Below are 21,769 nucleotides of genomic sequence, written 5' to 3'. Positions count from 1 at the left end.
GGATAGTAAATTTGCATACTCCACGCCCAAAATGATACCATATAAGGTTGTGCTTCCACGCTCCTGTGCCAGGAAGTGTTGTGTTGAGTCATGAGAATGGCGTCAAGGCGCAAAAAGAACAACTTTAGGGGCTCTGAGACTGAAGTTCTGCTTTCAGAGATCCAAAAAGGAAAATCTGTCATTTTTAGCAGTGTCAGCAGTGGAATTACGGGATCTACTAAAGCAAAGAAATGGGAAGCAATTATGAGTGCTGTTTATTGTCACCTGTAGTTCGTAATGTCACCGAAATAAAGAAGAAATGGTTTGATATGAAAATGGCTTAAAAAACTAAAACGTCATGGCCAGGCGCTCGATGACTGCAACTAAAGCCGTGCAATCGGTTGTTGCCTCATCATGATGGCTCTTTGATGGGGTGGTCCATGAGGGGGGTCTTCTGGCACCACACCTTGTGGTCTGCCTGTGCTGGTTCAGGTGGAGACCCTCGTTCATGGCAATATTGTGCAAATCTGGCATGTCTACCCTGGGCTATAGAGCAGTTTGCCCCCCGCTGTATGGAGACACACCCACCTGGCCTTCAGCTCAGTGCGCTCCACGACAGGAGCACGAGTGCTTTGATGCGTATATGTGTGCATTGCTCCGATTATGTTTGGCAGTCCAGCCAAGGCAGGAAAGCCCCTCTTAATTTGTACTTGTTGGACAGCGGTGTATGGGAATGTGATTGTGGGTGATAAACTGATGAGAGCTTTGATGACCAAGGGGAGCGCACGACTCACAGAGGACTGGGACACCTCCGATCTGTCTCCAATCTCGCCCTGAAAGGTTCCAGTGGCCAAAAATCCAAGGGTGGTGAGGACCTGGGCGTGTGGTGGAATTGGGTTTGATCGGCGTGTTTCTCTCTGGAGTTGTGGCTTTAGCAAGCTGCATATTTGCAGCAGCACAGTCCTTGGCAATCTTAATCGCGATGTCAGCCATTCGTTTGTCTCTACACGGTCTCTTCCAAGAGCCTGACACGCTAAGGCATCCGAAAGTAGAAAATCAGCCACTGGTTACACTTCCCATTAATCTTGTTATATAAAGAGTCAAATTAACCTTCAATTAGTGTGTAATTTAAGTCAACCAGAATAATTTCAGATCATTATGGGGTATAATGTATATATTTATTTATGTTTGCTTCAAAGTAATTAAATATACAATCCAAACTTGATTGGAATAACAGCGGACTATTTTACGAAACTCCTACGACAGGTCTGGATCACTCGTGAATTCTGTTTGTACCTGAAAGAAAACGTAAAATACGAAAAGATTGGTGAATGCGCAATTTCTCTTAAATCACTCGTACGGATGATTTAAGAACAAATCTGTGCGTACGAACGGTTCTTGCATGAGGCCCAATGTTCTCAGGTTTTGATTCAAAATATCTTTGCTTAGCTTTTGTGTGTTTTTCTGTCTGTTTTGACTTGAATATAGTGTCTGTGGTACTCTTATGATAGATGCCCATGTTTTTAAGAATTTAAAACTTAAAAGTTAGCCTTTTAGTATAATTAAGCTTGAGGAATGCAGAGAGTGGTGGCATATGTGACGTGGTGGTTATCAAGATTCCCAGGTTGAATCACAGGCTTTTTTGTGTGGAGTTTGCATGTTCTTCTTCTTCCTTTGTGGGGTTTCTCTGGATACTCCCTGTGACAGTCCAAGAACATCTATGTTAGTTTAGTTAAGGATTGTAAATTGACCATAAGTGTGAGTTTTGAGGATGCATGGTTGTTTGTGTTGGCTCTGTAATAGACTAGTGACTTGTCCAGAGTATACTCTACCTCTCGCCCTGTGTCAGATTGGTCAGGCTCCAGCCCTCCTGCAACCCTGAACAGGATGCATCAGGTGTAGAAAACGAATGACTGATACAGGAAGAAAGATACTTTTAAAAAATACTGTGAGATCAGAACTGTAAATTAAGAGACTTTAACTGAGTGGGAAAGCAAAAGTTAGGGTATAAAAAATTGCAGAAATTTACTCTAAAAGATACAGGTTTAAATTGAGAGATTATTTAATTCTTATCACTCTGCCAAAGCTTCATCACAGGCAAAATCCATGACTTCAGTGACTGTGGATGGGCCATGAGATCTGAAGATATAACCTTTCCCACTCACGTGACCTTCGTAAAAGCGGCGGCCATTTTGAACATGTAGTGGACTGCAGTTTGAATGCAATTGACCCATCCCGTGTTACGAGAAAACGAAAATAAAAAACTATGCAAAAAAACACCTTCACTGTCAAGCGACGTAGGGCATTTACAGGGTGAGCAGAGGGAGAGGTATTTAGAAAAGTTGAGATTAGCTGGCGTAGAGAATGACGTTTACCTGCTTCCATCAAGATTGTTCACTGACGTTCGGAAGTTCACGGCGATATCATCATTACCCGACTTCACCCCTCATGATCTGTACCAGTATGTGATTAACAATCCATCGCCATACACAGGTAGTGATCTGAAAGCCTTTAAAAGTTTGGATGCCTACAAGCACTTTGTGTCAGGCTGGGTCACATGCCTACATCAGTGGATCGTCCCTGGAGCCGGTGGTCGCCATCTTATTACAGCTAAGGTTTGTTTACATTTCCATGTATGGATGGTTCGTAGTAGATTCACCCTAGGGTCATTTGAACCGTGACATCCAGCCAAGTAGCCCACCCGAAGTTTTTCCGATCTTGGCCGAACATCAGCCGAGTTACCGAGTTATCCCGAATAGCTTAGTAGGCCTACAAGCGCTAACGGACCCTGGCAGTATCTCCAAAATTACCACACTAAAATCACATGCCATGACACCAAACTTCTACAGTAGTACAAATATGGTCTGTACTCACAAAACGATGCATTTGGAAATTTGTACATAGTCCAGGAGTTTATTATTATCAACACAAGCCTAATAGCTTCTCTGCTGCTAAAGCTGCGTCGACGTCACTTCCTTGATCTGGGAGCTTCAATGTAAGATGAGGGTTGATCTACTACTGTAGACAACAAAGCAAGGCTGCTCAATTTCTCCATTGATAAAATAAATTCACAACTCTACAACATAAAAATTCATGTAGAATATAGCATATACTTTGTTGTCTACAGTAGTAGACTACTGGTAGTCCATGTCTAAAATGGCGCTTACTTTTGTGCTGACGTAAGTAAGTAAGTAAGTAAATGTTTATTTTTATAGCACATTTACAAGCGGCAGAGCCGCACCAAAGTGCTTTACAGTCAAAAAGTGCTAAAAAGTGCACACGGGATGGTTCAATACATCACCAGCACCCTGGTTAATTCCCATATTATGCAAGTGACCATACTGGAGAATTAAAAGCTTTCTTTACCACTGCCTCAGAGTAGGATAGAGCCTCACATTGTACAACGTAACACTGGAACTTTTGTGAAAGTATTGCAGTTTGAGGGATTTTTCCCAACTCTTATTCAAGAATATCTCTCCTCTAACCCTCACTCAAATACTTTAATATTCCTTCATTTTGGAGGCAACAGTGACTTTGTAACGAATAGGCTTGGAGACTCAAGTGCAGAGATCAAACACAATTTAATAAAGGTCATACACAGGTAGGCCATCCGCGGGGCAAAAGTACAGGCAGGGGGTAGGCAGAGGCAGAGTCAAAAAACAGTCCAAGTCAAAAATCCACTGGCAGAGGTATCAAACTGGGCAAGGCAAGAGCAGGGTCAAAAAACACTGGAAAAAGGTCAAACACAGTCATATAAGAACGCTAGAGAGCTTGGAACACAGGAACCTAGACAATCTGGCAAGGTAGGTCTGGAAAGCTAGGAGTATAAATGGTACTGAGAATTATGGTGTGGCTGAGACTGGTGGGAAACTTGATAGGAAGTGAAATGAGGATGACACAACAGTTAACAAAATAAAACAGGAAATTAATTGAGTCCAGAAAATGTCTATAAATCTGTGAGCATGACAGACTTCTGCTGTTTTTCATCAAAGTGGAGATCAATGAGTGTGTCTTTACTTATTTGTGTTTATGTTTAATATAGTTCGTAAAACAGTCGTAAGGAAGGTCAAGTGGAGATGCAGCATCGAGATGTCCTTCTCAATTACTGAAATTGTATTATTTAGGACAGGGGTCTTCAACGTTTTTCAGGCCAGGGACCCCCAAACTGATGGAGAGTTGGAGCACGGACCCCCCTACTATTTATATGGCATACAATTGTGTTTTATATTTAATGGGGCCTAGTGCCGTGTATAAACATAGCTACTCTGTTATTGTACATTCAATACTTAGCTATTCAAATAATACACAGGTTAATATATTCATGTTTTTATTTTAAACATGTGCAAGGTACAGGGTGGCCGTGCCACTGCAATTTATAAACAAACATCTTGCATACAACAGATGTCTCGTGACTCATTGTTTGTAGCAGTATGTTTGTTTTTCTTCCCCCCAACTCAGCCAACACCCCAAAAGTAATGCCATGCAAGCAACTTGCCCTATGTGTAGCTCCAATCATACACTGGACTGCTGTGATGCACTGATGAAAAAGAGACACAGAGAGAAGATAGATTTCTTAAAGGAAAAAGGGATCTGCTTCGGCTGTCTACATCAAGGTTACCTCAGCAAATACTGCAAACAAAGACTTATCTGCACTGTATGCTCCAAACAGCACCCAAGTGTCCTGCACATTGACACAAAACAAAAGCCACAGCAACAACAAAGGCCTCACACGTCTGAAGACGTACATCCTGTCGATGCACAGCCCAAAGAATGTGGGCACGTTGGGGCCGGTACAGGGGCCGGTAACGTGCTCTCAGTACTCCCTGTGAAAGTAAAAGCAGGCAGAGGAGATAAGGTCATAACAGCATACGCATTCATCGACCCAGGTACCTCAGCTACTTTTTGTACTGAGCGGCTCATGTCACAGCTGAACGTTCAGGGAAGAAAAACAAACATACTGCTACAAACAATGAGTCACGAGACATCTGTGCCAACTTATGTGGTGTCAGGCTTAGAAATTTCTGGTCTGATGTGTTCACGCAAAAAGAAATGCCTGTAACCTCTGAACATATCCCCACAAAGCAGGATCTCGCCAGATGGCCATACCTGGAAAAGGTCAACATTCCAGTGATCGACAGCAGCATTGAACTGCTGATAGGAACCAATGCTTCGAAGGTCATAGAGCCCTGGGAAGTAATAAACAGTCAGGGTGAGGGACTCTATGCCATAAAGAACCTAGTGGGATGGGTTGTCAACGGGCCCTTAAGACATGGCAAGTCCGCCATAGATGATGACTGTCAATCTGAAGCAGTGAACAGGATCTCTGTTGCAAATCTGGAGAAGTTGTTGATCAGTCAATACAGCCATGAATTTAATGAAAAGACTGCTGACGAAAAGCGTGAGCACTCCATTGAGGACAAAAAGTTCCTTGACATTGCAAACAACTCTGTGTCACTCATAGATGGCCACTACACACTAGACTTACCCTTCAAGGACGATAATGTCAAGTTGCCCAATAATCGTCCCATTGCCCTACAGCGCCTCCACAGCCTGAAAAGGAAACTGAGTCGAAATCCGGTGTTCCATGATGAGTACTCCGCCTTCCTGAATCATGTCATAGCTCAAGGATATGCTGAAGTGGTCCCACAGAAAGAGCTGAAAGGAGGCATAAGCTGGACCTTCAACCCACCAGGAGCATCTCACCACGGTGGGGTGTGGGAGAGACTGATCAGGTCAGTGAGATGGGTCCTGAACGCCCTCACACACCAACAACCCCTGACGGATGAAGGTCTCCAGACATTGTTTTGTGAGGTTGAGGCTATCCTCAACAACCGCCCAATCACCACAGCCTCCTCTGACCCTTTTGACCTAGAGCCACTTACCCCAAATCACATCCTCCTATTCAACACTCAACCCGTGCTCCCTCCCGGTGAGTTCTCCAGCACTGACTTGTACACCAGGTGCCGGTGGAAACAAGTGCAGTATCTGGCGGACTTGTTTTGGAGACGATGGACGCATGAATACTTGACTCTGATGCAAGAACGGCAAAAGTGGTCCAAAGTCAGAGAGAACCTCAAGACAGGAGATGTTGTGATGATCGTTGACCCTACCTCCCCAAGATCTTCATGGCCTCTTGCAAGAATCCTTGAGACGAAGCCTGATTCAGAGGGACTGGTCCGGTCAGTGAAGCTCAAGACGAAAACTGGCGTTCTAGAGAGGCCAATTACTAAATTGTGCCTGCTCTTGGAAGATGGGACCTAGTGACCAAATTAGAAAATGTAATGTATGTCTTTCTTTCTTTATTCTATTTATTGGCTCCTTAAATATTAAAAAATTAATAATTGTTTTATGTTAAGCCTAAAACATTTTGGGGCTGGAATTGTAGGAGCCAAAAGGCACATTTGAGTTTTTTCTTACATCTCCCTTTTTTGTGTTGTGCAAGCCCATTCCTGTCTCCCTCTTGTGGCCAAAGGGGCCATCCACCTTTCCTAGTGACATTACCTGAGAAGGCGTGGCCGGAGCAGGAAGTGATGTTCTTTGACCTAACTACCAAGCAAAACCCAAGCAAAAGAATCCTTAGTTTATCTTATTAATCCTGCTTCATATGGACATTATATATCTTCTAAGTTTTGTATCATCTTTTATTTTCATTAAACCCCTCAATATTTTCAAACAACCTTTTCTTCTGGATATTATTTTCAACTTGGATGTTTGAGTCAGCCTCTCTCGCTCGGCCACCAGTGGCTATCAATAGGAAACAATAGGACAAAGAAATAGCCACTACACTGAGCTATTCAAATAATCCACAGATTTTAACTTTAAACATGCATGTAGATGGGACAATGAATCCTCAAACCATCTGTGGATGGCACACGTTTGCACACAATTTGTGAGAAAAAACTAAAAAAAAAAAAAGAAATGTTAAAAATTGTCTAATCGACCAAAGATTTCGCGACCCCCCTGCAGTACCTCCGCGTACCCCCTGTTGAAGACCTCTGATTTAGGATTCTGGGATCAATTTAAGAGATGTTACCTCAGAGTGAGTCATATATATCTACAGATGTCTCATGTTCAATTCATTTTTATTTATATCGCGCAAAATACAACAAATGTCATCTCAAGGCACTTAGATAATAAAGTCCAATTCAAGCTAATTGGAATTCAATTAATTGTAATCATAATTATTCATAAAATAATCCAATTCGTTCATATAGAGCCAATTCAAAAACAATTTCCTAGCTAAGGAAACCAACAGATTGCACTGAAACTTTGTTTTCGGTCCAATCTCCCGTCCTGAGCGTGCCTGAGGCGACTGTGGAGAAAAACGACTCCCTTTTAACAGGAAGAAACCTCTGGCAGAACCAGACTCAGGAAGGGTGGCCATCCACCTCGACCAGCTGGGGTTTGAGAAGACAGAAAAGAGGGGGGAAAAAAACACTATAACACCATTCAAAGGATATCTGTTGGAACAGGGAAACACAAGTTAATGACCACAATAATGTCACATATGCATAATGTCATTTGAGAAATTGAACAGGGGAAAAAGAGAGTAAAGTGAGGAAAGGTGTGACAGATGAGCTTCCCCAGCAGTCTAGGCCTATAGCAGCTTAACTATGGGATGTTTCAGGATCACCTGAGCCATCCCTAACTATAAACTTTATCAAAAAGGAAAGTTTTAAGCCTGGTCTTAAAAGTGGAAAGGGTGTCTGCTTCCCGGACATTTACTGACAGCTTATTCCACAATAGAGGGACCTTATGACTGAAGGCTCTGCCTCCTATTCTACTTTTAGAAACTCTGGGAACCTCAAGTAAACCTGCAGTTTGGGAACGAAGTGCTCTGTTGGGAAAATATCTTACAATGAGATCTTTAAGATATGATGGCGCTCGGTCATTAAGAGCTTTATATGTGAGGAGAAGAATCTTAAATTCTATTCTGAATTTAACAGGGAGCCAATGAAGAGAAGCTAAAACTGGAGAAATATGATCTCTCCTGTTAGTTCTCATCAGAACTCTGGCTGCAGCATTTTGGATCTACTGAAGGCTTTTCAGAGAATATGTGGGACAGCCCAATAATAAAGAATTACAGTAGTCCAATCTTGAAGTAACAAATGCATGGACTAGTTTTTCTGCATCACTCTGAGAAAAGGTGTTCCTGATCTTAACAATATTACAAAGATGAAAGAAGGCAGTCCTAGAAACCTGTTTTATATGCGAGTCAAATGATAAATTCTATTAAAAAATAACTCCAAGGTTCCTCACTGTAGAACTAGAAGCCAAGGAAATACCATCTAGAGTAACTACATAGCTAGACAATTTCTCCCTGAAGCGCTCAGGTCCAAAGATAACGACTTCAGTTTTGTCTGAATTTAGAAGCAGACAGTTCTGAGTCATCCAGGTCTTTATGTCTTTAAGACATGCTTGTAGTCTGACCAACCTTTTGGGTTCATCTGGTTTTATAGATAAGTACAACTGGGTATCATCAGCATAGTAATGGAAATTTATGCCATGCTGTCTAATAATGTTACCTAATGGAAGCATGTATAAAGTGAAAAGAATCGGTCCAAGCACAGAACCCTCAGGAACTCCATGACTTACTCTGGTGTGTGAGGAAGATTCTTCATTTACAAGAACAAACTGAAATCTATCAGATAAATATGACGTAATCCCAATAACATGTTCAAGTCTCTTTAATAAGATACTGTGATCGACCGTATCAAATGCAGCACTGAGATCCAACAGGACAAGCACAGACACAAGTCCGCTATCAGAGGCTAAGAGGAGATCATTGGTAACTTTCAGCAGTGCAGTTTCTGTGCTATGATGCACTCTGAATCCTGACTGAAACTCTTCAAACAGATTATTTCTGTGTAAATGATCACAAAGCTGAGCTGCAACTATTTTTTCAAGAACTTCAGATATAAAAGGTAGATTGGATATAGGTCTATAATGAGACAACACTTCTGAATCAAGAGTAGGTTTTTTAAGTAAAGGTTTAATTACAGCAACCTTAAAAGGCTGAGGTACATATCCTGTCAACAAAGACAGATTGATCAAATCCAATATGGAAGTGTCAATTAATGGGAAAACCTCCTTGAACAGTCTGGTTGGGATTGGGTCTAAAACACAAGTTGATGGTTTAGAATAGACTATTGCTGTTGTTAGTTCAGAGAGATCAACTGGGCAGAAGCCGTCTAAATATAAATCAGGTTCTAAAGATACTTCTAAAGTTGCTGTACTTGATGATACATCACTGATAATAGTGGGAAGGACTCCATCAATCTTCCCTCTAATAGAAACAATTTTATTGATAAAGAAGCTCATGAAATCATCACTGCTGAGAGTTAAGCTGGGCATACACTGTGCGATTTTTTTCAATCGCGGTATTCAGCTGCTGCTCATACTGTACGAGTGAATCGCAAGGGTTAAAACGTCACAGCTCACGATTCTTGTTCTCACACTGTACGACCCGATGGTCTGATGCGATCTGGCTGCTCACACTGCACGACACGTCGGACTCGGTCGCCGGTCGCTGCCATGCTGTTCTGTTGTCTTCTTCTTCTTCTGTTGACAATTTTCTCTTCCGTACCTATGTTCGCGCATGCGTAGTGTGACAGGATGAGGTAAATCGGCTCGTGCAACTGCTTCAACTGTGCGAGAGCCTCACGAGGGGCGACTAGGATTTCAAACAAGTTTGATTTTCATACGATCGATCGGGAGGTGGTCGGGAGGGCTTAATCGTTTGTTGTTACCCCATGTATACTACACAATGCGAGACGCACGATTGAGCCAAAACTCAGCCCGATCTCCAAAATAGTCGCACGAGTGAAAATCTTGTCGACATCGGGCCAAAAATCGCACAGTGTATGTCCAGCTTTAACGGAATACCTGGCTCAACAGAGCTCGGACTCTTTGTCAGACTGGCTACAGTGCTGAAAAGAAACCTGGGATTGTTCTTATTCTCTTCTATCAATGATGAATAATAAGCAGTTCTAACTTTACAAAGGGCTTTCTTATACGTTATTAAACTATCTTTCCAGACTAATTGAGACTCTTCTAAATTAGAGGAACGCCACTGTCTGTCCAGCTTTCTTGCAGTCTGCTTTAAAGCACGCAGCTGTGAATTATACCAAGGTGCCAACCTCTTCTGACTGATTACCTTCCTTTTCAGAGGGGCAACATTGTCCAGTGCTGTACGCATTGAAACTATAGTGCTGTCAACAAGAGAGTCAAGTGTTGCTGGAGTAAAATTTAGGAAGTCGTCTTCTGTCATATCTGCACATGGCAGTGAAGAAAAGGATGACGGAATTAATTCTTTAAATCTGGTTACAGCATCCTCTGATAGACACCTTCTATATGTAAATTTCTTCTCAGAAACTGTATAGTCAAGTAATGTAAACTCAAAGGTTATCAAAAAATGGTCAGACAAGACAGGGTTATGAGGGAACACTGTTAACTGTTCACTCTCAATGCCATAAGTCAGCACAAGATCAAGGGTGAATCGGTCTGTGAACACTCTGAGAAAATCCAATTGAGTCTAATATAGAATTAAAGTTCATATTCAGGCTGTCATTTTCAACATCTATATGAATATTAAAGTCACCCACTACAATGACTTTATCTGTACTCAGCACTAACTAGGATAAAAACTCTGAGAATTCAGACAGAAACTCAGAATAAGAGCCAGGTGGACGATACACAACAACAAACACAAGAGGTTTCTGTGATTTCCACTTTGTGTGGGAAAAACTGAGAATCAGAGATTCAAAAGAGCTCAAACTAATCTTGGGTCTGGGACTGATTAGTAACCCTGATCTGAAAATAGCTGCCACTCCTCCTCCTCTGCCTGTGGTTCGAGGAACGTGAACATTTAAACAGTCAGAGGGAGTTGATTCATTAATGCTAACATGATCCTCCTGCTGCAGCCAGGTTTCTGTAAGACAAAATATATCAACATGATGATCACAAATCAACTCATTCACAAACAGAGACTTCGAAAGGAGAGATCTGATATTCAGCAAACCACATTTAATAGTTTGATGTTTTTGTTCAGTTAAAGTTTTTGTTTTAATTTTTTATTGCACAAGAGGATTTGCTCCTTTTGTGTTAATTGATTGGGTGGGTAGCAGCAGGTGGGAAGCTGCAGAGAAGTGTGTAAGACTACAACTCTGCATCCTGGTCTGAGACCTGGGTTGTCATGTTTTAGGGTGACAAATAAATTTGTCCATATTTCTAGAAATGAGAGCTGCTCCTTCCAAAGTGGGATGGATGCCGTCTCTCCTCATCAGACCAGGTTTTCTCCAGAAAGATTGCCAATTATCAATGTAGCCCACGTTGTTTGCTGGACACCATCTAGACAACCAGCGATTGAAGGACGACATGCGACTAAACATGTCATCACTGGTCAGATTTGGCAGGGGTCCAGAGAAAACTACAGAGTCCGACATTGTTTTGGCAAAATTACACAATTTTAGTGACCTCCGATTGGCGTAACCGGGTGTCATTAACGCCGACGTGAATAACTATTTTACCTTATTTATGTTTATCCTTAGCCAGGAGTTTTAAATAGGATTCTACGTCGCCCGCTCTGGCCCCTGGAATGCATTTGACTATGGTCGCTGGTGTCTCTAATGCCATGTTTCTGACTATAGAGCTGCCAATTACCAGGGTTTTGTCACCAGCGGGTGTGTCGCTGAGTGGGGAAAATCTATTTGAAGCGTGGACAGGTCGATGGTGAACAACGGGCTTGACTTTAGAGCTATGCCTCTTCCTGACATTCACCCAGCCACCTTGTAATCCCGGCTGCTCAGGTTCTGCTAGGGGGAGGCTAATTGAGCTAGCTACGCTAGGTGGCTCCACACTGGCTAAAGGGACCTGGCTCGCTATCGGTTGATTTTCAACAGTGCGGAGCCGAGCTTCTAATTCAGATAACCTCGCCTCCAAAACTACAAAAAGACTACATTTGTTACATGTACCATTATCGCTAAAGGAGGCAGAGGAGTAACTAAACATCTGACACACAGAGCAGGTCAAAGCAGGAGATGGAGGGAGAGAACTGGTAGCCATGCTACCAGAACCAGACACACCGCTAAAAAGTGAGAATAAAGATTAAAGATCTGTAGGAGTGTGTTAGAACAGAACGGTAAGCTATAGAGTTAACTATGCAAAATTGTGTAAATTATAGATAGAAATAAAGTGATTATCAGTAGTCCAAGAGGAGCAAGAAATTCCGCAGTACACAAGCAAGGTAACAGGAAGTGATGCAATATGTCTTACCGCAAAGCAACAGCGCCAGAAAACAGGAAAACAGGTCTCAGACTCCTCGACCATCAGCACCGGTTACCCTCAAGGCTGTGTTCTTTCCCCTCTGCTCTTCCCCCTGTACACAAACAGCTGCTCCTCCTGCTGACCAGTCTGTCAAGCTCCTGAAGTTTGCGGACGACACCACCCTTATTGTTCTCATCTCTGGTGGGGATGAGTCTGCCTACAGGTGGGAGATTGACCATCTGGTGACCTGGTGTGGGCTGAACAACCTGGAGCTCAACGCTGTTAAGACAGTGGAGATGGTTGTGGATTACAGGAAGAGCCCAGCCCCACTCACCCCCATCACCCTGACAGACTCCCCAGTCGACACTGTGGAGTCCTTCCACTTCCTAGGCAGCATCATCTCCCAGGACCTCAAGTGGGAGCTGAACATCAGCTCCCTCACCAAGAAGGCACGGCACAGGATGTACTTCCTGCGGCAGCTGAAGAAATTCAACCTGCCAAAGACAATGATGGTGCACTTCTACACCTCCATCATCGAGTCCATCCTCACCTCATCCATCACCATCTGGTACGCTGCGGCCACTGATTGTGGCCGACCCCTCCCACCCCGGACACAAACTGTTCGAAGCACTCCCCTCTGGCAGGAGGCTGCGGTCCATCAGGACCAAAACCTCCCGCCACAAGAACAGCTTCTTCCCCTCTGCGGTTGGCCTCACCAACAAGGCTCGCGTCCCAGAGTCACTCCCCTAATGCCAGCCAACACTGCTTCTCACACCACAACAACCATCTTTTTTTTTTTTTCACAACCACAAGCTACCCCAGCCTCTCACCAACTGCACACCAGTCATAGCGGGGTGAGGATACAAACCCTGGTTCGAGTAGGGGGTAGAAATAGAAGAGGTAAAGATAAGTAGGAATGGGATTCAAACCCTGGTTCGGGTAGGGGTTAATGAAAGTATAGAGGGTGTCAGAGGTGGACGTATGACAAGACACAGATTCAGCAGACAAACTCATCTAAACAGTCCTACAATCACTAAAAATGCCAGCAAAAACAAAGCCATACAAGCCAACTCACCTAAAATGGCCGCCTGGTTTCAAAAGGCTCACATGGGCCACAACCTCCACTTAAATATCTTGAATTTCTTCTTTGCTTCTTCCAAGAGTCTGTTTACCCTAAGTGCTCCCCCTGCTGGGCCCCCAGCTACTATTGCTTCTTCTAATCCAAATCCACTGACTGGACTTTACTGCCTCATCTGACACTTCCTTCACTATTTTCCTCACACTCTGTCCACTTACACCCAGCTCCCTCAACAATGAGACAACAGACTTTGCAACAAATCCTCTACATCCTACTTCCACTGGACATATTCTAACTTTCCATCCTTGTTGTTCTGCTTCTGCCCCCAACTCCACATACCAAAGCTTTTTCCTTTCATATGCTTCTGCTACTAATTCCTCCCAAGGAACAGTCAGCTCTATTAAATAGACTCTCATTCTACTCCTAGACCACAAGACTATATCAGGCCTTAGATTTGTAGAGGCTATTTCCTGGGAAACAACAAGCTTATTTCCTAAATCTACCTGCATCTCCCAATCACAAGCATCCTCCAAGCTGCCTTTCCTCCTTATTGTCTTTTTAACTTTCTCCCCCTCTTGAACAAACTGAATTGCCACTCTCGTCAGCTCAGACCCTCCAAAGTTTGCCTGCCTTCATTTATCTTCAATACCTGCAGCTAAGCTTCTTAATACTTGGTTATGTTGCCATGTATACCGGCCTTGTGACAGACTAACCTTACAACCTGACAAAATATGCCTTAGAGTTGCAGTACCTGAACATAACGAACATAATGGGTCTCCATTTACCCAGAGTTTTAGGTTCTGGGGAGTTGGCAATACATCATATGTTGCCCCCATCAAAAATCCAATACTCCTTTCCTTCATACTCCACAGCTCTTTCCAACTATTCTTCTTCTTCTCAACACCTTCCCAATTCAACCACCGTCCCTGCTTAGCCTGAGCCAGATCATCCAGAACTGACTCATGTCCAAGGACTCTTTCTCCTTTGGAATAAGAATGCCTCCTGCCCTACCCCATGCTCTAGGAATAACCTGTTTCTCCCAAACTATTCTTAATTGCCTCCACAAAAACTTTAGGATATCAGGTGCACTTTTATAAACCCGGTAGGGGACTATATATATATCTATATATAGATATATATATATAGCCTATCTGGGACATGCTACCATTGGGCGAGAGGCAGGGTACACACTGGATGGTTCGCCAGTCATTTATGCTACACTTACACCTAGGGACAATTTAGAGTCACCGATTAACCTGACACACACGTTTTTGGACAGCAGGAGAAAGCTACCCAGATAGCACCGGATCCGCCCTCAAGCCGGGCAGGTCCGCCGTCCTGATCAACCGCTCGCCCCACCTCCCCACAGTGTTATAGGACCCGTTGCAGACTCTAGGCGGATCCGCACCTTGTACGCGCTCCCCAGATAGCAGTGGACTCCGGGGCGGATCCGCCGTCCTGATCAACCGCTCACCCCGCCTCCACACAGTGTTCAGCGGACCCGTTGCTGACTCTAGGCGGATCCGCACATTGTACACGCTCTTTTCAAACCTCGGCTTCAGCTGCATTCGGAGTTGGGCAGCGACACGCCCCGCCCCCAAACAATGTACTGTGAAACAGCGGAAGCGCTGCACACTCTAGGCGGATCCGCACCATTCTTTGTTACACTGTCATTTGAAGTTGGAAAGCAACAGGGAAACAGATCGTAGACTGTAAGTAAACTTCCTACACTGTAAGTAAACTGTTAATATGTGCTTGTTTATGCAGATGGAAAGCGGGTCAATCTGTCTCTATGATTTAACTTTTAACTTTGTAATATAGCATAGCGATATAGCATACCATAGCGATATAGCATATATAGTATATAGCAGTGGTTCCCAAACTCTTTGTGCCCAAGGCACACCAAAGGACAAGTAAAAATCTCAAGGCACACCTGTAGTGCCAAATAGCCCTTATAACACATGTTATCACTCATATCATGTAAAATATCTGTAAATGTGCATAATTATTTACTAATGCCAAATAAAATGTGACAAAGACAACTATATCACTCATGAAATATTTATTAATGAAATATTTCAAAAATAAATTTGAAACTTTATCAAATTAGGCTTCATCAAAGCAGCAACACATTCATTTAAACCAGACAGGTCACAAAATTAAAAATGAGGCAAAGGAAACTCAGAACGCAGAAATTCAGCACAGAGAACTGTCAATGCAAGGAAGCTGTATTTTCCATGGTCCTAAACTACAAATTATCAATGCAATATTTCAGCAATCAGCATTGAAACATGTGCTATTGTAAATATTTTGCCTACTTACAAATTAGTGAGATACATGTGCCTGTCGGGGCGCGCAGATTTCTGGTGGCACTGAGCAGAGGGCCACTCGCAAGTCCTGTTCAACAGAGAGCCGTGACTTCCTGTTGTTCATGTAAACCAGAGTAGGGAACGCCAACTCACACAGGTAGTGGGGAAAGGAAGAAGTTGCACAATCGCGTGGTGGGAGATGCTTGGGTACTCCGATGCAGAAGCATTAGCTAACTAGCAGTTAAGTTAGCATTAGCTAACTTCTCCTGATAGGACGCACTCGGGCTGAGGATTGCTGACATCCCCGGTCCAACTGAAGCCATAAGATGGGTAACTTTCATTATACTGTCAGCTGACAGTTTTTTCCTCTTTTCTTTCGGTGGTGGGTGGTCGGCAGTCTCTGCAGTGGTGGTTGGTGGTTTGCTCCGCACAAGAAAGCGCTCCATTTCCCTCTTTCTCTGTTTTAATGTTGTCCTTCAGCCTTTGATGTGTCACGGACGGTCTAATAATTCCCACCTGCCCAACTGCGTTAACAGCGAAATATGGGTAGCTGAGGATTTTTTTTTAAATAATTGTTTTTAGGTATAGAGTTTGCCTCTGTATTATGAAATGAGTGCATACAAATTACTGATATAGTAAATAAAAAATAATAATTTTTGTGTTGTTGTATATTGTAATAATAACGTATGATTGTCACAAAATCCCACGGCACACCTGAACGTGCCTTGCGGCACACAGTTTGGGAACCACTGGTATAGCATAGCGAGCGTGGTTAGCTAGCTCACATAGCATATTGCCGGTAGGTAATGTAGATTTGAGTTAACCCTGGTAGTTTTGGTCACTATATCATTCACTCCTCACTCATTCATCTAAGTTTAATATACACAGGTTATTTTTGTTAGTCTTAAACTGCATTCCTATATTTAGAAATTCTATGTCTGAAGTATATGACAGATTGTCTATTTTGGAGTGCATCACCATGTGTATCCTGTCACATTACAAATTGCGATTATGATGGCGGATGATGATAACTTAAAGCGATACTCCGGAGTAGATTCAACCTAGGGTCATTTGAACCGTGATATCCAGCCAAGTAGCCCACCCGCAGTTTTTTCGATATTGGCTGAACATCAGCTGAGTTACTGAGTTATCCCGAATAGCTTAGTACAAGGGTTAATGGATCCTGGCAGTATCTCCAAAATTACCACACTAAAATCACATGCCATGACACCAAACTTCTACAGTAGTACAAATATGGTCTGTACTCACAAAACGATGCATTTGGAAGTTTGAAAATAGTCCAGGAGTTTATTATTATCAACACAAGCCTAATAGTAGAGCTGTAACAAAATCCGGGTTATCCGGTTTTCAACCCTTATAAATACGTCACCCGGACAGACCGGATGGTGGCATGCATTTGATCCGCCTTCAAAAAAAAAAAAAAAAAAAAAAAAAAATGACCCGCCCAAGTCGAGCCAGACGGCATTTCATTATGTCAACAAATGGCAGTTACAGCGCTCTTGCACCTTAGTCGTGAGAGAAATGATGAAACCGGAATATATATCCCTCTACTAGGCTACAGTCATTCTCTAGCATGGTGTTCAGTCACACACAGACACACTGAGTGAATAGAAACCTAACTCCTGCCCCGTTTGTCACGAGCCCGTGAGTGAGCCATGCCCCCTACTGATCCGTCCTGACTTGCATCCATCGCTGTGTAAATGCACACACTAGCTGTTGTGTCTGGCTTTCAGATAAAATGGCATTGAATTATTACTTGACAAAAATAAATGAATGAACTTGTAGCCGTAGGCTGCTCTTTGATTTATCAAAATGAATTGATAAATGGGACAAAAAAAAGGCGAGGCGCATAGCCACTAAACGGCAGAAAGGGTTTTTTTTTTTAATAAGTGACTCGAGTGATTCAAGTGATCCGTATAACTCAAATCCCCTCCTCGAAATGATCCGATCAGCCCGGATTGCCCAAAAGATTCGAGTTAAGCATCTCTACCTAATAGCTTCTCTGGTGCTAAAGCTGCGTCGACGTCACTTCTGGGAGCTGGGAGCTTCAAAGTAAGATGAGGGTTGATCTACTACTGTAGACAACAAAGCAAGGCTGCTCAATTTCTCCATTGATAAAATAATTTCACAACTCTACAACATAAAAATTTATAAAAAAACATGTAGAATATAGCATATACTTTGTTGTCTATAGTAGTAGATCAACCCTCATCTTACTTTGAAGCTCCCAGCTCCCAGAAGTGACGTCGACGCAGCTTTAGCAGCAGAAAAGCTATCAGGCTTGTGTTGATAATAATAAACCCCTGGACTATTTTCAAACTTCAAAATGCATCGTTTTGTGAGTACAGACCATATTTGTACTACTGTAGAAGTTTGGTGTCATGGCATGTGATTTTAGTGTGGTAATTTTGGAGATACTGCCAGGATCCATTAACCCTTGTATAAGCTATTCGGCATAACTCAGTAACTCAGCTGATGTTCAGCTAATATCGAAAAAACTGCGGGTGGGCTACTTGGCTGGATATCACGGTTCAAATGACCCCAGGTTGAATCTACTCCGGAGTATCGCTTTAATTGAAAATCTCCTTTTGCGATTACAGATTCTGTCAGAAAAAAATCCTGTCGCTCATGCTTCCACTGAACATGATGTCTGCAAGCATGCCATCCGGTGGTTCAACTTGGCAGCAGATAGGGGAACCTCAAGGAGACGCAGTACACAGGAGGTTCACCCTGCTGACCATGCCTAAGCACAGCACATCACATGTTGTGCCAGTTCTTTTTTTTTTTTTATGTTTTTTTAAATTTAAATGAGTATGTGAGTATTTATAAATAAATTTAAGAATTTCCATCACATTTTTTCATGTTTTTTTGTGTCTATTATCTTATTAGCCACTTGTAGTGATGTGTTGGTCAATCTGGTGTTTGTGCCAGCTCTTTTAAGTGAACTCAATTCCACTTAATTGGTTGTATCCAACCAATCATATGATCACAAGGATCATACTATAATGTCCCATATATCTCCAGGGAGGTTGGTAGAGGTTACTGTCCTGGTATGGAGGATGAGGGAGGCAGGGAGAGCAGTACAGCACAATGGATAGCAGATGAGATGAAGTACCCAGAGAGAACCCATGCATGTACAGGGAGAACATGCAAACCACATACAGAAAGACCCCTGGCTGGATTCTAACACCTGCAACAGTGCTACCAACAGTGCTACCAACTGCACCACTGTGCAGCCTCAAAACTGTAAATTTACTTGTAATAATAACCCAATTTTAGGTCTTTTGCAGCTTCACAATAAATAATTTTCCAGTGTATAAGGCTAAACTGGTGGGATTTTTATGGAGTCATTTCTAGTTGGTAAGCAAGTTTTTATCTGTATCTACTTTTGTTAATAAATTCATAATAAATAAAGGTTCTGGACCAAATGAGTCCACCTCCGTTATAAGTATCATAAACGGATCCGAAACGGATCCGGGCCAATGACGTGTTCTATGTACGGATCCAAAACGGATCCGGGCCGGATGACGTGTTTTATGAACGGATCCAAAACGGATCATGTGTTCTATGAACGGATCCAAAACGGATCCGGGCCGGATGATGTGATCTATGAACGGGTCCGGGCTGGATGTAGCACTTAATGTGTGGATCCGGATAGGGTCCGGGGCGGATCCGGGCCGCATGTAGCACTTAATGTGTGGATCCGTGATCTGGATCTGTTCCGGATCCGCCCCGCACCCTATCCGGATCCGTTCCGGTGTGCAAGTGGACTCCGATCCGGGTCCATTTTGCGGATCCGTTCCTGAGTCTACCCTAAATCTGGAACGGATCCGTTTCGGAGTCCGTTTGCTATCTGGGTAGTGTACCCACGCATACCCCATGCACACTTTTGGAGAGAATGCTAATTGAACCTCTCTTCTCTCTTACAGTTTTTATTTATCTTACTGTGGTTCTGTAACCTTTTCCTTCTCTCTTCTCTGCCCCAAACCTGAAACCCTTTTTTTTTAGCTGTTTGATAGAATTAAGAGGTATTTGACCTGTGGTAATCACACTTCCAGAAGCAACCTGACAAACATTTACGTTTAGGGGTGATTATGCTCAAGTAAGGCTCTGGAACAATCTTAGCAAATATGACATGTACTACCACAAGCAACCTAAATTAAATACAGTAAAGTATCAAACAGTATGAAAGAAGAAAAGGTAAATGCAGCAGAATGATGGAGAGATGGATGTGTACCTATAGTTTGAAGGGAACTATGAACTGCACTGGTGTTACATTATTCATCTGTCTATTCATGTTAGTCTTGACAAGATGCCATGACAAAAACAGAAACCGAATACCTTTAGTATAAAAATAATTTTAATGAAAAAACATCATACTTAAATCTCAGTACATTCCCATGGTACTTTATCAAACTTAATTCCCAACACATTTGAAACACAAAATGTACTTCATTGAGACTGTTATGCTACCAAAAATTTAGAATGAGTGAACAACAATGTGACAGTGAATGAAAAAAAAAAAAAAGCAGACTTTGTTTTGTAAGAGAATGTTACGGCTGTAAAACTCTACTAAAAGTTGTACCTTTAAGAAATCCGAATGTGTGGATAACCTAAAATCACAACAGGGAGCTCAGCTGCTCCAGGTGGTGCAGCAGCTCCTGAGCACTGGGTCTGCAGCTGGGCTCTCCACTCCAGCACTGGCTCAGCAGAATGCTGCACCGCCTTCCCAGCTCCGACCGGAACACAGCATGGTCCTGCACAGGGGGGCGCAGATTGTGAGCCACAACCGCGTAGAGGACGGGCTGCCTATCGCCGGTGTAGGGCGGCTCTCTGGTTAAAAGCTGCCACAGGGTAATCCCGAAAGAGAAGATGTCTGCTTTAGGACACACCCCCTCGCCTTTGAGCAGCTCTGGGGATCTGTGCGTATATGTGCCACAGACGTGGCTCAGATGGGGGCTGATTGCTCGTATCTCACATTCATGTTCCAGTTTCAGAGAACAGCCAAAATCAGCAATTTTACAGACGCCTTCACTTGACACAAGCACATTAGCTGGTTTTATGTCCAGATGTACAACACTATGAGAGTGAAGATACCTCAAGCCGTTGACAATGTCTGTGGAAAATTTAAGACACTTCTCCTCTCCCAGCACCTCTAAACTTCCGTAAATTATCTGCTGCAGATTTCTACTTCCCACAAACTCCATCAATATTGTTCCAATGCTGTTTTCTTCTTCATATTCCGTCGGGATGCAGGTCGTCGCCGCGATGACGCGCACGATGTTTTTGTGTCGCAGGTGCGCAGCATTCAGCTCGGCCCAGAAACTCTGGCGGGAGGCCAGCTTGTTTTTAGTGTACTTCTTGACCTTTTTCAGCGCTACGGTTTCCCCGAGGTATTCCGCCTTGTACACAGAGCCAAATCCCCCAGAGCCCACTGGCTCAATGGCGCGCAGCTGCTTCCAATGTATCACAGATGACCAGAGCCGGCTGGCGACTTTGCCATGTAACCGTTTAACAGGGACCTGTAAAGTGGAGCCGTGAGAGATTTGAACCAGCGGGCTGCTGCAGGTACCGATGTCCAGTGAAGGATACAGATCTTTGGGCAACAGGCGGGTGACAGGAATCGGAGAAGGCATTACGTTATCAGCAGGGACTGTGTAGCATGAGCTCCGCTGATTAGAGATCTACAGGTGCGTTCGACTCCGTGTGGCTTTAAGAGGACGTGATGCATCATGGTCTTGAAGTAATGTATGCTGGTTAGAAATCTTGGGGTTGATATGATCAACAAAATAGCTCTTTTCATCTTCATATTTGCTTGACCTCGTAGGAAAACGTCAGAAGAACCTAGAAAAAGACAAGTCTGTAGTGGTGAAACTACAACTATTGTTTGTACATAGGACTATGTATACACACACACACACACACACACACACACACATATATGTATATAATTTTTACACATGTGTGTGGGTGTGTTGAGTGAATAGTATTAGTCCAAGTACAACACCCTGAACTCCATGACTTGTTGATTGTTGATGTCCAAGCCTACATAACAGAATGTTGGGATCAATAGTAAAATAAAATAAGAATAATTTCATAGTTCTTTTTTATTATTATT

At 43.1% G+C, this 21,769-nt stretch overlaps 2 protein-coding genes across 4 annotated transcripts in view; one reads left to right on the top strand and one right to left on the bottom strand.

The window, feature by feature from the left end:
- steap2 (STEAP family member 2, metalloreductase) overlaps nt 1-7,096 on the top strand; it is a 33,181-nt gene extending 26,085 nt beyond the window's left edge. For 2 of the 3 annotated variants that reach the window (XM_075452574.1, XM_075452575.1), the window contains exon 6: nt 5,062-7,096. In XM_075452574.1, coding sequence (XP_075308689.1) covers nt 5,062-6,240 — 1,179 coding nt within the window. In that variant the 3' untranslated portion in view covers nt 6,241-7,096. The remainder of the gene's footprint in view (nt 1-5,061) is intronic. The other variant, XM_075452576.1, reaches the window with a different exon arrangement.
- Nucleotides 7,097-20,047: 12,951 nt separating this feature from the next.
- On the bottom strand, nt 20,048-21,352 carry mos (v-mos Moloney murine sarcoma viral oncogene homolog). Its single transcript, XM_075452454.1, has one exon. The coding sequence runs from the start codon at nt 21,285-21,287 to the stop codon at nt 20,271-20,273; it is 1,017 nt and encodes a 338-aa protein (XP_075308569.1). The 5' UTR covers nt 21,288-21,352; the 3' UTR covers nt 20,048-20,270.
- Nucleotides 21,353-21,769: the final 417 nt, after the last annotated feature.

The sequence above is a fragment of the Odontesthes bonariensis genome, chromosome 20 (genome assembly GCF_027942865.1).
Source record: "Odontesthes bonariensis isolate fOdoBon6 chromosome 20, fOdoBon6.hap1, whole genome shotgun sequence".
In the NCBI taxonomy this organism is placed as follows: Eukaryota; Metazoa; Chordata; class Actinopteri; order Atheriniformes; family Atherinopsidae; genus Odontesthes; species Odontesthes bonariensis.
The sequence above is the reverse complement of the archived record's forward strand: the minus strand, read 5'-3'. Positions and strand labels throughout refer to the sequence as shown.